General features: G+C 49.6%; 1 protein-coding gene across 3 annotated transcripts; it reads right to left on the bottom strand.

Annotated features, from left to right (window-relative positions):
- Window positions 1-11,817, bottom strand: LOC131720856 (nuclear receptor subfamily 1 group D member 2-like). 3 transcript variants are annotated; one of them, XM_059013102.1, is made up of 8 exons: window positions 11,176-11,817; window positions 5,641-5,979; window positions 5,396-5,484; window positions 5,015-5,159; window positions 2,371-2,894; window positions 1,795-1,980; window positions 1,430-1,640; window positions 1-1,102 (listed from the first exon to the last, which is right to left on the bottom strand). In XM_059013102.1, the coding sequence occupies exons 1-8, from the start codon at window positions 11,189-11,191 to the stop codon at window positions 906-908; spliced, it is 1,707 nt and encodes a 568-aa protein (XP_058869085.1). In that variant the 5' UTR covers window positions 11,192-11,817; the 3' UTR covers window positions 1-905. The 3 variants fall into 3 exon arrangements, with proteins under 3 accessions (XP_058869085.1, XP_058869086.1, XP_058869087.1); XM_059013103.1 differs by having other exon boundaries at window positions 5,641-5,976; XM_059013104.1 differs by lacking the exon at window positions 11,176-11,817 and having other exon boundaries at window positions 5,396-5,482; window positions 5,641-5,773.
- Between the last annotated feature and the right edge of the window lie 1,001 nt (window positions 11,818-12,818).

The following is a 12,818-nucleotide window of genomic DNA, read 5'->3' as shown; positions in this document are numbered from 1 at the left end:
CAGCTGGTTTCTGATTTATTTATATATTTACATATTTTATTATCTTGACATGATCGAATGCAGGAAGACATTTGTACAAAATATACAGATACACAGAACAAACAAAAAACAACAAGTTATAAATCACAAGTTTCTCTGAGTCGTTATTTAGGAAGAATTCTTCAGCTTCACTTGAAAACTTCAGTGTCCCTGGCTTAGGAAACCAGTCAGTAGACCCCACTGTACCCAGTAAAACCAGTGCGGTGTCCATTTTACTCAGCTAGGGTTCAGCCTGAGATTTCTGGGGTACAGGGGGTTATAAAGCAGACCGAGACGGAGCCCCAAGTCAGTTGTTTAGGGAACAGAAGAAATATTTACAAGATTACAAAAAATAAAATAATATGATTGTAACAATGCGCGGAGTCCAAAGAGTGATTTGCACGGCTTGCTTTAGCCACAGATACAAAATAAACAACTGAGCAAACAGCAGCGCCTGCAGTCAAACCAAGACAACAACACACAGAAAAATGACAAAATGTGGAAACCACGCCAGCAAAAAGAAAGTGTCCCCCTGGCTCAGGGTTCGATGTGGAAGGCCAGTAGTTTCTTGCAGTCCCCCTGTCCCTCTGTCCCCTGTCCCCCTGGCTCAGGGTTCGAAGTGGAAGGCCAGTAGTTTCTTGCAGTCCCCCTGTCCCTCTGTCCCCTGTCCCCCTGGCTCAGGGTTCGATGTGGAAGGCCAGTAGTTTCTTGCAGTCCCCCTGTCCCTCTGTCCCCTGTCCCCCTGGCTCAGGGTTCGATGTGGAAGGCCAGTAGTTTCTTGCAGTCCCCCTGTCCCTCTGTCCCCTGTCCCCCTGGCTCAGGGTTCGATGTGGAAGGCCAGTAGTTTCTTGCAGTCCCCCTGTCCCTCTGTCCCCTGTCCCCCTGGCTCAGGGTTCGATGTGGAAGGCCAGTAGTTTCTCGCAGTGCTGCTGGTTCAGGGTTCTCAGCTCTGGGAGTCTCAGCAGCAGTTTTGACAGCAGCTCAGGGTCCTGGGGGTGGTTCTGGTTGATGAGAGAGCGCAGGGAGCGGGTCAGGGACTCCTGGAGCCGCTCCACCGGGCCCACATCCAGAACCCCGGAGCGATCTGAGAGAGGGGTCATTGTTACTATTACTGTTATTATGATTATTAGATTATTATTATGGTCAAACTATAACGAACCAAGTCACACACGCACACACACTCACACTCACCGGATTACACTGTGCACGATGACCAGCACATGTCCTCATGAGCTCTAGAAATGAGTCGACACGCTGTCTCACACATCCACGCTGTCTCACTCTTCCCTACCTCTTCTCCTCTCCCCCTTCCCCCTCCATCTCCCCCTCCCTGTCCCTCTCCTCCCCCCTCCTCTCCTCTCCCCTCCTCCCTGTCCCTCTCCTCTCTCCCTCCCTCCCCTCCCCCCCTCACCGGCTGACAGCAGCACCACAGCCATGAAGAGCGCAGTCTCGTCAGCCTGCAGCTCCAGGGCGCCCAGCCTGCCACTGAACTCCAGCATGGAGCCGAGCAGGGGCCCCATGCCCAGGGCCCGCAGCTCGGGGAGCGGGTAGGTGCGGCCGTCCAGGAACGTGACTGCCTGTGCCCGGTGGTCAAAGAGTGAGGAGAAACGCACCATCAACACCTGAGAGAGAGAGAGAGAGAGAGAGATAGGTGAGAGGAGGGGGTAGGGGAGGGAGGCTCTCAGTACCTGGAAGGTGAGAGGAGGGGGTAGGGGAGGGAGGCTCTCAGTACCTGGAAGGTGAGAGGAGGGGGTAGGGGAGGGAGGCTCTCAGTACCTGGAAGGTCCCGGCTTTCAGAAGTAGGATCTGGTCCTGTTGGCTCAGCTGCTGGAAGCCGGGGATGCTCTTTGCAAACTCCACGACCTCCTTCACAGCCGGAGTGAAGCAGCGAGAGAAATCCTCCCACACCTGCTGAGTGCTGCGCCGCGGCTCCGAGAAGGGAGAGGCGTTGAGGGGGCAGGCCTGGAGGGAGACAGAGAAGGGGAGGGGGTGAGTACTGACTGAGACGCTCCGAGAAGGGAGAGGCGTTGAGGGGGCAGGCCTGGAGGGAGACAGAGAAGGGGAGGGGGTGAGTACTGACTGAGACGCTCCGAGAAGGGAGAGGCGTTGAGGGGGCAGGCCTGGAGGGAGAGAGTACTGAGACTCACACAGCACTCACACAACAGGGATGGGATGAGACTCCCGCTGCACAGCAGTGTGATCCATTCCTGGTTTCACTAGGAGTTTAATAATAAGACACACCTGAGCTTGTTACCTAGACACACTGTTGTCGTATAATCTAATCTAATCTAATCTAATATATACAAATATATAAAATATAGATTATTTTAAAAGATACAAGAACGCGCTCACCAGCACTTTAACCCTGACACCCATCGCCCAGGGACACGAACTCTGACCCCCGGAGCCCCCGGCCACGTTGCTGTTGTGATTGGCCGAGAGGCTGTGAGTGGGCGGGGCCTCGCTCTGCTGCTGGCCCTGATTGGAGGAGGAGGTCTCGGGGGGCGGGGCTCGATAGCCGTAATGATTGTTATTGACGAATCCAGTGGACTTGTTGCCTCTCGCCGGGCAGCGTGGGTATGGTGGGTACCCCTGGCAGTGAGTGTGGGGGTTCGGGGGGGGGCAGGGGTTGAGGTTGTAGTCGTTTGGAGTCCCCCCCTCCTCCTCCTTCTTGCCCAGCCTGTCCCGCCCCGTCACGAAGATTTCTCTGTAGGCTCTTGAGATGGCCCCGATGGCCTCCTCCGATTGGCTGTCCTCGGGGCCGGGGGAGGAGTCTATGTCCATGGCTGCTGATTCGCCGAGGCTGCTCATGTAGCTCTGCATCTCGTCCAGGAGACGCTGCTTCTCACGCTTCGGGATCCGACCGAAACGCACGGCTGAGAGAGAGGGAGGAAGAGAGAGAGAGAGTGAGAGAGGGGGAGAGGGAGAAGAGAGAGAGAGAGAGAAGAGAGAGGGGGGGAGAGAGAGAGAGAGGGGGAGAGAGTGAGAGAGAGAGTGAGAGAGTGAGAGAGAGGGGGAGAGAGAGAGAGAGAGTGAGAGAGAGAGAGAGGGAGAGAGAGAGAAGAGAGAGAGAGAGAAGAGAGAGGGGGAGAGGGAGAGAGAGAGAGAGAGGAGAGAGAGGGGGAGAGGGAGAGAGAGTGTCCTCAATCCCCTAATGGCTGCAGTGTGAACCGTGAACCGACTCAGCAATGCTGTGGATACAATCCATCCCATCACTGGCAGCTACTGATAGAGCCCTGTGTCAGCGCACTGTGTGCTAGAACACGCCCCCCCACTCCCCCCCCCCCGTGTGCTAGAACACTATGTGCGAGTCTCTGTGTCTCTCTCTCTCTCTCTCTCTGAAAAGTAGGTCAGTGGGACTAAGGGGGTGTGATGTCATCGGCAGCAACAGAGAAGGAGTGGAGGGATGTGAAGAGAGAGAAAGAGGAAGGAGGCAGTGAGAGGGGGAGAGAGGAGAGAGGAGGAGAGAGGGGGAGTGAGAGGGGAGAGATAGAGAAGGCAGTTTGTCAGCTCCGCTCCCCTGTGAGAGACGGGCTCGCTGTGTTTCGGAAGCTCAGCAGGACTGTGTTTCAGTGCAGTCGGGTGGACGGGGGGGGGGATGTGGTTCAGCACATTTCACAAATACAGCCTTTATCTGAAATCTGCACAGCGAAAACCCAACCGCCCTCTCACTTCCTGTTTCAATCTCTCTCTTTCAACCCCTCCCTCCCTCCCTCTTTTGTTGAGCAAATCAGAAGAAACTTCCTTAAAAAAAAAAAGAAACCATCCAGAAGTGAGATAAATCAGAGGAAACCGAGTCAAGCAGACAGACGTTTCTAAAGCATTGTAAAGCACAGAGAGGTCTGGTAAAGCATAGGGAAGCATTGTAAAGCACAGAGAGGTCTGGTAAAGCATAGGGAAGCATTGTAAAGCAGAGAGAGGTCTGGTAAAGCATAGGCAAGCATTGTAAAGCACAGGGAAGCATTGTAAAGCACAGAGAGGTGTGGTAAAGCATAGGGAAGCATTGTAAAGCACAGAGAGGTGTGGTAAAGTATAGGGAAGCATTGTAAAGCACAGAGAGGTATGGTAAAGCATAGGGAAGCATTGTAAAGCACAGAGAGGTGTGGATACAGTAGGTGTAACCACAGGAGAAACAGGGTGGTAAAACTGCAAAAATACTGTGTGAGCTGTTCTAAGTGAAATGGGGTCATATTATTGTGTTATTATTAAAAGAAAACAACAAAAAAATGGATATCTGCTAAAAAATAAAAAAGAACAAAAGAAGGCTGTGAGTCGGGGGGGGCTGCTTGTTGTTATTCAGAGCCTGTGCGTTGGTGCCCCCCCCCCCCCGCCCCCCCCGCCCCCCCGCTTCCTGTTTTTTCTTGTAACAGTGAGGTAAAGAGGTTTCTAGGTTGCGGTTCACAGACTCAGGAAGTTGGTGGTGGTTTGTGTACGCTCCCTCGCTCGCTCTCGCCCCCACTCCTCACTCTCTCCTAACGGTGACAACCGTCAACCCCCCCCCACCCCCCACACCCCAGCTCAGTGCTTAGAGAAGGAAAGAAAGAAAGAAAGAAAGAAATGACAATGAAGCAGCCCCCTTCTCAAAGCACAGTGAAGATAATGAACCAGCCCCCTTCTCAAAGCACAGTGAAGAGAATGAACCAGCCCCCTTCTCAAAGCACAGTGAAGAGAATGAACCAGCCCCCTTCTCAAAGCACAGTGAAGAGAATGAACCAGCCCCCTTCTCAAAGCACAGTGAAGAGAATGAACCAGCCCCCTACTCAAAGCACAGAGAAGATAATGAACCAGCCCCCTTCTCAAAGCACAGTGAAGAGAATGAACCAGCCCCCTTCTCAAAGCACAGTGAAGAGAATGAACCAGCCCCCTTCTCAAAGCACAGAGAAGATAATGAACCAGCCCCCTTCTCAAAGCACAGTGAAGATAATGGACCAGCCCCCTTCTCAAAGCACAGTGCAGATAATGAGCCCGGCAGGGGCGCTTGTTTGGGGCTCCTCACCGTCCCGGGACATGCCCACGCTCAGGCACTTCTTGAAGCGGCAGTGCTGGCAGCGGTTGCGGTTCATTCTCATGATCAGACACGTCTCGCTCTTCACACACAGCTTGTAGTGGATATTCTGCTGAATACTGCGCCGGAAGAAACCCTGCGAGGGGGAGAGGGGGAGGGAGAGGGGGAGAGGGAGAGAGAGGGAGGGAGAGGGACAGGGGGGGAGAGAGGGGGAGGGGGAAAGAGACGGAGAGGGGGGAGAGACAGGGGGTGAGGGAGGGAGAGGGGGTGAGGGAGATGGGGAGAGACAGTTAAAGCTGGATCACATCACTTCATACAGAAGACGCTGTATCACCTCTTTTCCTCCCTCCTTCATCGTCCCCCCCAGCTCACCTTGCACCCCTCGCAGGCGTGGACCCCGTAGTGAAATCCTGAGGCAACGTCTCCACACACCGTGCAGAGCAGCACCATCCCACCCGCCTCTAAGAGAGACACACACATTATATACAGTACTGATGCAGAGAGAGACCCAGAGACTGGGAGAGAGAGCGAGAGAGAGGGGGAGGGGGGGAGAGAGAGAGGGGGAGAGAGAGAGAGAGACTCACAGGTGAGGGTTAGGGATAGACAGAGAGACTCACTGGTGAGGGTGCTCGCTATGCCGCAGTGCTTGCTGGTGGCCAGTTTGTTGTGGTTGTTGGTGCTGTGCTGGTGGCTGAAGCTGCTTCTGGTCCCAGTGTTCCCAGCGTTGGTGTTGCCGGCGCTCAGAATGCCGAACCTCTGCTGGGGCCACCCCGCGCCCCCCCCCTCAGGGAACTGGAAGACGCCCCTGTGCTTCAGCGCCCCGATCTCAGTGAAGGTGACCTCCGCAGGGGAGGAGGCCTGGGAGCGGGGAGACAGTGTCTGGTACCCACTGGAGGGGCTGCCAGGACCCGGGCTGGAGCTGTCTGAGGAACTGCCAGCGTAGAGAATCACCCCTACTGAGAGAGAGGGGGGGTCAGTATACCTCTGTCTGCTTGACTCGGTTTCTTCTAGTTTCAATAACACTGATGAAGGCGCTAGCATTAGAAACGCCTGTCTGCTTGACTCGGTTTCTTCTTGTTTCAATAACACTGATGAAGGCGCTAGCATTAGAAACGCCTGTCTGCTTGACTCGGTTTCTTCTAGTTTCAGTAACACTGATGAAGGCACTAGCATTAGAAACGCCTGTCTGCTTGACTCGGTTTCTTCTAGTTTCAGTAACACTGATGAAGGCGCTAGCATTAGAAACGCCTGTCTGCTTGACTCGGTTTCTCCTAGTTTCACCTCAGTAACACTGATGAAGGGATCTGGGATTTGGGGATTGGGGTAGGGGTGCTTAATAAATGTATTATATTACAGCATTTTTTTCTGGGCAGTAAGTGTAACCGTAACATCTACATGTTAAAAACAAACGTCTTGGGTCCTTCCCGTCAGAATCCTGTGACGTATCTCTCCTGCACACCAGACACAAGGATCCCGTAAACTCAACGAACAAAGACAACGCCAAGTCGATCGGAAGGGTCCATAACGGTATTTTATTTACGTGTTTTGTTTTTTTTAATGTATTATAAAACCTCTACTTTAAAACTACAGTACTGTAATAAAATAAATACATAAATAAATAAATACAAGTGCCAGGGTGGTTCATTTATTTCTTCATTTTTTAAAAATACGACCCGGGTTTTATATAACATGAATTGGGATCGCTCTAGCATCACGTGTCGGCCAAGCCACTGCCGTAGTCTCCGCTCCAATTATAGCGCAGCTCCCCTGGCAGTGAGCCGAGAGCCGAGAGCCGGCGAGGAAGGAGACACCAGACCGGCGGCTCACATGTACCGGTGTCCGCTGACACTGATACCTGATACCCGCCCCGGCTGACAGTATTATCAATCACACGCAAGACTGCTGACAGGTGCATTCCGCACGCAGTCCTGTGTGGAGGAGAGGAGGGGAGGGGAGGGGATGGGAGAGGAGAGGAGAGAGGAGGGGAGGGGAGAGGAAGAGGAGAGGAGGGGAGGGGAGAGGAGGGAGAGAGGAGAGGAGCGAGGGAGTTACGAACATTTCACACGATTACTGAGAGAGAGAGAGAGAGAGAGAGAGAGAGAGAGAGAGAGAATAAAACGGTCAAACAGCTGTGGTGATGTCACCAGGCTCGAACAAAACAAGACACCGACGTTTGAAAACCTAAACACGATAAAAATAAACCACACGCGTGTTTTGTTCGTGGCTGTCGATCTAATGGTACTGGAATGCGATGATGGCTTTTGTGTGTGTGTGTGTGTGTGTGTGTGTGTGTGTGTGTGTGTGTGTGTGTGTGTGTGTGTGTGTGTGTGTGTGTGTGTGCGCGGGGGGAGGGGAGGGGGGGTGGGGGTGTAATTCCATTTCCAGTTATTTTAAACAGACAGCGTCACGCACTTCCCAGGTATGTATATTTATGCCTGTGAATAATATACGAGTCGGATCTTCAGAGCAAGACTGGAACTCGTCCGAGCCTTGCCGTGGCACGCGGAGCTGCATTTCCAGGAATACGCTAGCGAAGCAACCAGAGGCGTGGAGTCGAGCACAAGGACAGGAAAAGCGAGCCACTGACCTTAAAACCAAGAGGGGGTGCATCGCTACCACACCTCAACTAGATATAAACAGTACAGCGGGGCAGCCGCGGCTCGGAGAACATTAACACCGCTGACCTACACCCGTTTAACACGGCAAAACCGGATCAGCTGCCTCCAAGATAGAGCCATTAACCCTTTCATGCATCCTCGTATGTGGACGAAAAAAAACATGCTTTCACTGTACTTTATTACACGTTGCTCCGCTTTTACTACGGTGAACTTTTCTATACAATGAAATAGAAAAGCAACGGATAGATTGAAAATTCGCTATTTTTAATTAGCATCTACCCATAGTTACTACTTGAAGCTAATTATTAAAACAGCGAGTTTTCAGTGTATCGCTTGCTTGAGCATTTCCAGTGACTGCTGATCATCCTGCTGCGTCCTGATTCTCCTCGGATAGAGAGCTGTGCGCTGTTTCTGAATTCCCTTTCTCTCCGCACTGGGGTAGGGCAGGCAGGCACGGAGGATGCAGGTCACCTGAAACACCATCTGCACCAGTACAGGACTCTGCAGAGACGCATCATGCGCGCCTGGGCTCCTCTCCTCGTGAGAGACGCACGGTCAAACAGCCCGTGTTGCGTCTGTCCGGGAAACGTGACGGATCTAGATATATAAACACTAGAAGGGAGTTGTTTTTTTTGTATCCCGTCCCCAGGTCGCCATGCATGAAATTGATCATTTGGTCGCAGGATTGAAACTAGCAGGTTATAACGTCAGGAGTTTAAAAAGTGCAAGAGTTACTCTTACAAGCTGTACACCGAAGAGCGCGACTCGTGATTGAAATGTTAAAAAGCGTCGGTTGAGATTTCGAGGTGTCGTTTTTTTTTTTTCGTTTGCGGTTGAAATTGAAAGTAGGTCATTCACACAACACGGGACGACCTGAAAATACAACACTGAACCCACAACGCTTTTGTAAAATCCCCCCGACAATTCAAAACACTGCTGACCTAATTAGCACACGGGTGAGACTGTCTCTCTCATAACAAACTGCGCACTGGAATGTAATATAAAACCCAGAACGATTCTAGACTGGGCTTATCGTTGGACTTCGGTAGGATTGGTTTATTTAGCAGATGTCTTTATCCAAGGCGGCTTACAGAGACACGGGTGTGTGAACTATGCATCAGCTGCAGAGTCACTTCCTACAACGTCTCACCCGAAAGACGGAGCACAAGGAGGTGAAGTGACTTGCTCAGGGTCACACAGTGAGTCAGTGGCTGAGGTGGGATTTGAACAGGGGACCTCCTGGTTACAAGCCCTTTTCTTTAACCACCTGACCACACAGCCTCCTGTATTAAAGCGAATAAATACATAAATTAATAAAAACAGACCTTAGTTCATTATGCAAAAACCTTTACTATAATTCAGATCATTCTTGCATTTGAGTGTGTATAACAGAGCTGCCTTCTTAAACACTCAATTTAAAAAACAACAAAAGCATATTTCATTATATAAAATTATATATAGGGCCATATTCATGCGAGTAAGATTTTGGACCGTGGTTTAATAGCGTGTAGAGGTATCTATTTATAGACTGGTGTTTGAGATGTCTTTATCGTACGCTAGCTAGCCGATGAGCTTCATCATTTAATGTAACGTAAAAAGCAATATAATGTGAATAATATAAAATCTCCAAAAAACGCAGAAAACGTGACGGTTGGTGACGCTAAGATCTCTGACCCACTGACCGAGCAACCCGCCCACCCCCTATCGGAAGCACAATGGTAGCGTCCGACGAGGGGGCAGTAATGACGCGCGGCACGCGGCAGAGGGAGGGTGTCCACGTGAGCGTGATTGAATGAGAGGCGAGGAGTGGAGAGGGGGAGAGAGGGATAGAGAGTCGAAAGGGATGAAGTAAAGCAGGGGTGTCCACAGCTGACCCTTCCGCTCCTGGTCTTTGTTTCAAACCCTGTTCTGAATGCTTTAACTGAACCAATTACACCTCCATCCTCGAATAAGACTGGAGCTCTACATATTCATACCATGGCGTGTGTAAGTCAGGAGAGAGATGAGCTTGTAGGACAACAACCCGCCCTGGGCAATTAAAACACGCTACAAACCCGAGCACGATGCTAACTGTGTGCTTTAGTACATACAGACGACACGGCAGCTTCTGCTAAATATTCAGTTTGCAACTGAGGGGGAAAAAGGGCAACATGTGACTGAGCTGGAAAAAAAACAAAAAAAAAAACACCGACAAAATAAAATGCCAGTCTTTGTGGTGTTGTTTAAATTTAGAATGAAAAGTGCATCCCACCCACTCTCCCTCTCTCTCATGCGCTCTCTCTCTCATTCTCTCTCTCTCTCATGCTCTCCCTCTCTATCTCTCTCTCTCACGCACGCACACACGCACGTGAGTTTTGTTGACAAGTGAATCTAGTCGAAACCAGCTTCAGAAAAAAAAATATGCAAAGCGGATGGGAAATAACAGGAACATTTGTAGAAAACAGCAGCTGTCTGATGCACAGGGCGCCTCTGCCAAGATCCGCCAAAACGCGAGGGGGGAGCGGGGCTTTATATCAATTGTATGTGTGTATGTGTGTATGTATGTATGTATGTGTGTGTGTGTGTGTAGATAGACAGATAGATATGCCTGCGTGTCTGTATATTGTTCGTGTAATATATTCTTGCATGCTACTACAGAGCTAACGGAAGCCCCATTGATTCCGTGCCACTGTACTGTATGTACACCGCAGGGCTCCGGAAATACGCCAAACAGGTGTGTGTTGCACAATACAATACAATACAATACAATACAATACAATACAATACAATACAATACAATACCCGCCGCACAGTACAGCATGCCACGCTTTATGATGCATTAGGCTACAGTACCGCTTTCTATAGTGCTGTATAGAACCTATATATGAAGACTGTCTTTTTCAGAATGGAGCGACTCCCGCGCAGGAGGGCTATAGCACAGAAGACAGTAACTTCGCACACCGGTGCGCATTGATCAGAGCGCCGCATTGCTTCTGTCCTTCACAGCTGTGATTTTAGTTCTGAATCCGTTTCGTGTAAAGACTAATTCCTGTAGGAAACGAATACATTTTTGTGTTTGCGTGCAAAGCTCAATACATGACAACCCTGGAGGTGTTGTAGTTGTAAGTCTGACCCTACCCAGCCACCGTACACACCAGAGAACGCTGTCTTAACGGGATCATCGTTAAAGTGGATCACTGGCCGGACAGCACAGGTTTCCACATTCATGAGCACTATTAGGGCGCAGTTCAGTGGTGTGGCCCTTGCTGTGCAGAGCAGCGTGCACACTGATAACTGCACCGCGCATTCAGTCTCATGTTGTTTTCTGTCGTCGCGTTCTCTCAACATGCAGCTTCCTATATATAATACACGAACATTTTTTTTTTTTTTAAGTTATTCAGTTCTGTTATACTCGCACGTGAAGTTTACTGTAGGCTACATCAAGACACGTGATTTTAGTTCGGCAGTGTAAACCTGCACACAACACCCAAACACACACACACACAAACAACATTATATGCAATTGATAGACCAATTCATAAAATGTATCCTTACCGCCAATATTATCCATGATGTTCAGCCTCACGAGGTTGCTTTCTTTTATTTTCGGCTTAAAATATATATTTCCTTAGAAATACTTATTTTCAAATATTAAAAAAAAAAAAAAAAAAAAAGTGAAATGTCTTTTTTTTAAAATACCGAATACTACTTATTGTTGCTATTGGCATTTAAAAGATGTGTAATCGTGACCTATGCACATCAATATAATAATAATAATAATAATAATAATAATAATAATAATAATATTTCTGTGGTTCGAGCTATTTCTCTGAGAAAATGATAATAGCACCACTAATAAAACCCCATGGTTTGAATCGCGCAGTTGATGCCGGTTGGAGATGCAGGCTGTCAGCTCGATTGCTTCGCTGCTCTCAGAGATGTGCAACTCTTCTGTTTGATGGCAGAACCGCAACTGAGAAAACAAGGAAGCCGCTCTTCATACGCGAAGCTGGGAGAGAGGGAGGGAGTGTGTGTCAGTCAGTGTGAGTGTGTCAGTGTGTCTGTCCGTGCTCTCCAAATCAAGGCAAAACAAGCCCGAGCCGACACACCACGTTTGGAAAGTGAATATAAACGTGACTGCGTGGGTTTCCAGGAATCCCCTCGCGTCCCTCCCCTCTCCTGCTATTACAGCTCACCCGGCTCCAGTCGCGGTTGTTGTGTGTGTGTGTGTGTTTTTTTCGTATGCTGATTGGTAGCTCAAAGGTTGGATTCGCAAGACCCGGTGGTACTGATTGGGTGTTGCAATGCGTCTTATGCAAGGCGCATGTGAGTCGGGTTACGTCAACTGCCCTACTGACACACATATTATACAGGCGGGCAGGCGAGAGATGAATCCGGGGGAGAGCACATGCCGGGAGGCGGAGCTCAGCGTGACTGCCCTTCTCCCCCTCCTTCTCCTCTCCCTCCTTCTCTCTGAAAAACTCCAGGCAGTCATGCGCAATGATACCAGGGCCGGTCAGCAACCGGTCAGTTGCGGCTTATAGGAAAAGCTGTAATCTTACCGAACCGGCTGGCTATCTATCTATCTATCTATATCTGTTTATCTATCTATCTATGTGTCTATCTATCTCTGTATAGATTATCACAGCCCCGTGATAATATATACACACTGATATTTAAAATAGAAATAAACTGACCCAATATGTATTTGTGTATTTATTTATATTTAAATACTGGGTCAGTGTATTTCTATTTTAAATATCAGTGTCTGTAACAATGCTATTCACACAGTGCGGTGCTGTGAAAGAAATGTCGCCTTCAGTTGAATGGAACTCGGGTGCCCTCTGGCGGCTAGGCATTGCCAAGACAGCACAAAAACATTCAGAAAACGACATTTTGTTTATAATCTAAAGTCAACATGTCGTTTAAATCTGGTGTCGGGCCAGAAAGTGGTACATAAGAACATAAGAAAGTTTACAAACGAGAGGAGGCCATTCGGCCCATCTTGCTCGTTTGGTTGTTAGTGTCTGATTGATCTCAGAATCTCATCAAGCAGCTTCTTGAAGGATCCCAGGGTGCCAGCTTCAACAACATTACTGGGGAGTTGGTTCCAGATTCCCACGATTCTCTGTGTAAAAAAGTACCTCCTATCTTCTGTTCTGAATGCCCCTTTATCTAATCTCCATTTGTGAACCCTG

The sequence above is a fragment of the Acipenser ruthenus genome, chromosome 45, assembly GCF_902713425.1.
Source record: "Acipenser ruthenus chromosome 45, fAciRut3.2 maternal haplotype, whole genome shotgun sequence".
NCBI lineage: Eukaryota > Metazoa > Chordata > Actinopteri > Acipenseriformes > Acipenseridae > Acipenser > Acipenser ruthenus.
Note: the sequence above shows the minus strand (reverse complement) of the source record. Positions and strands in the feature narration are given on the sequence as shown.

What these genes read in the sequence shown, in the direction of transcription:
- LOC131720856 (XM_059013102.1), bottom strand. An exon ending in CGTGGGCATGTCCCGGGACG is followed by an intron (nt 2,895 to 5,014) that starts GTGAGGAGCCCC and finishes CCTCTCTCTCAG; the next exon opens with CCGTGCGTTTCGGTCGGATC. An exon ending in TGTGGTGCTGCTGTCAGCCG is followed by an intron (nt 1,103 to 1,429) that starts GTGAGGGGGGGA and finishes CCCCTCTCTCAG; the next exon opens with ATCGCTCCGGGGTTCTGGAT.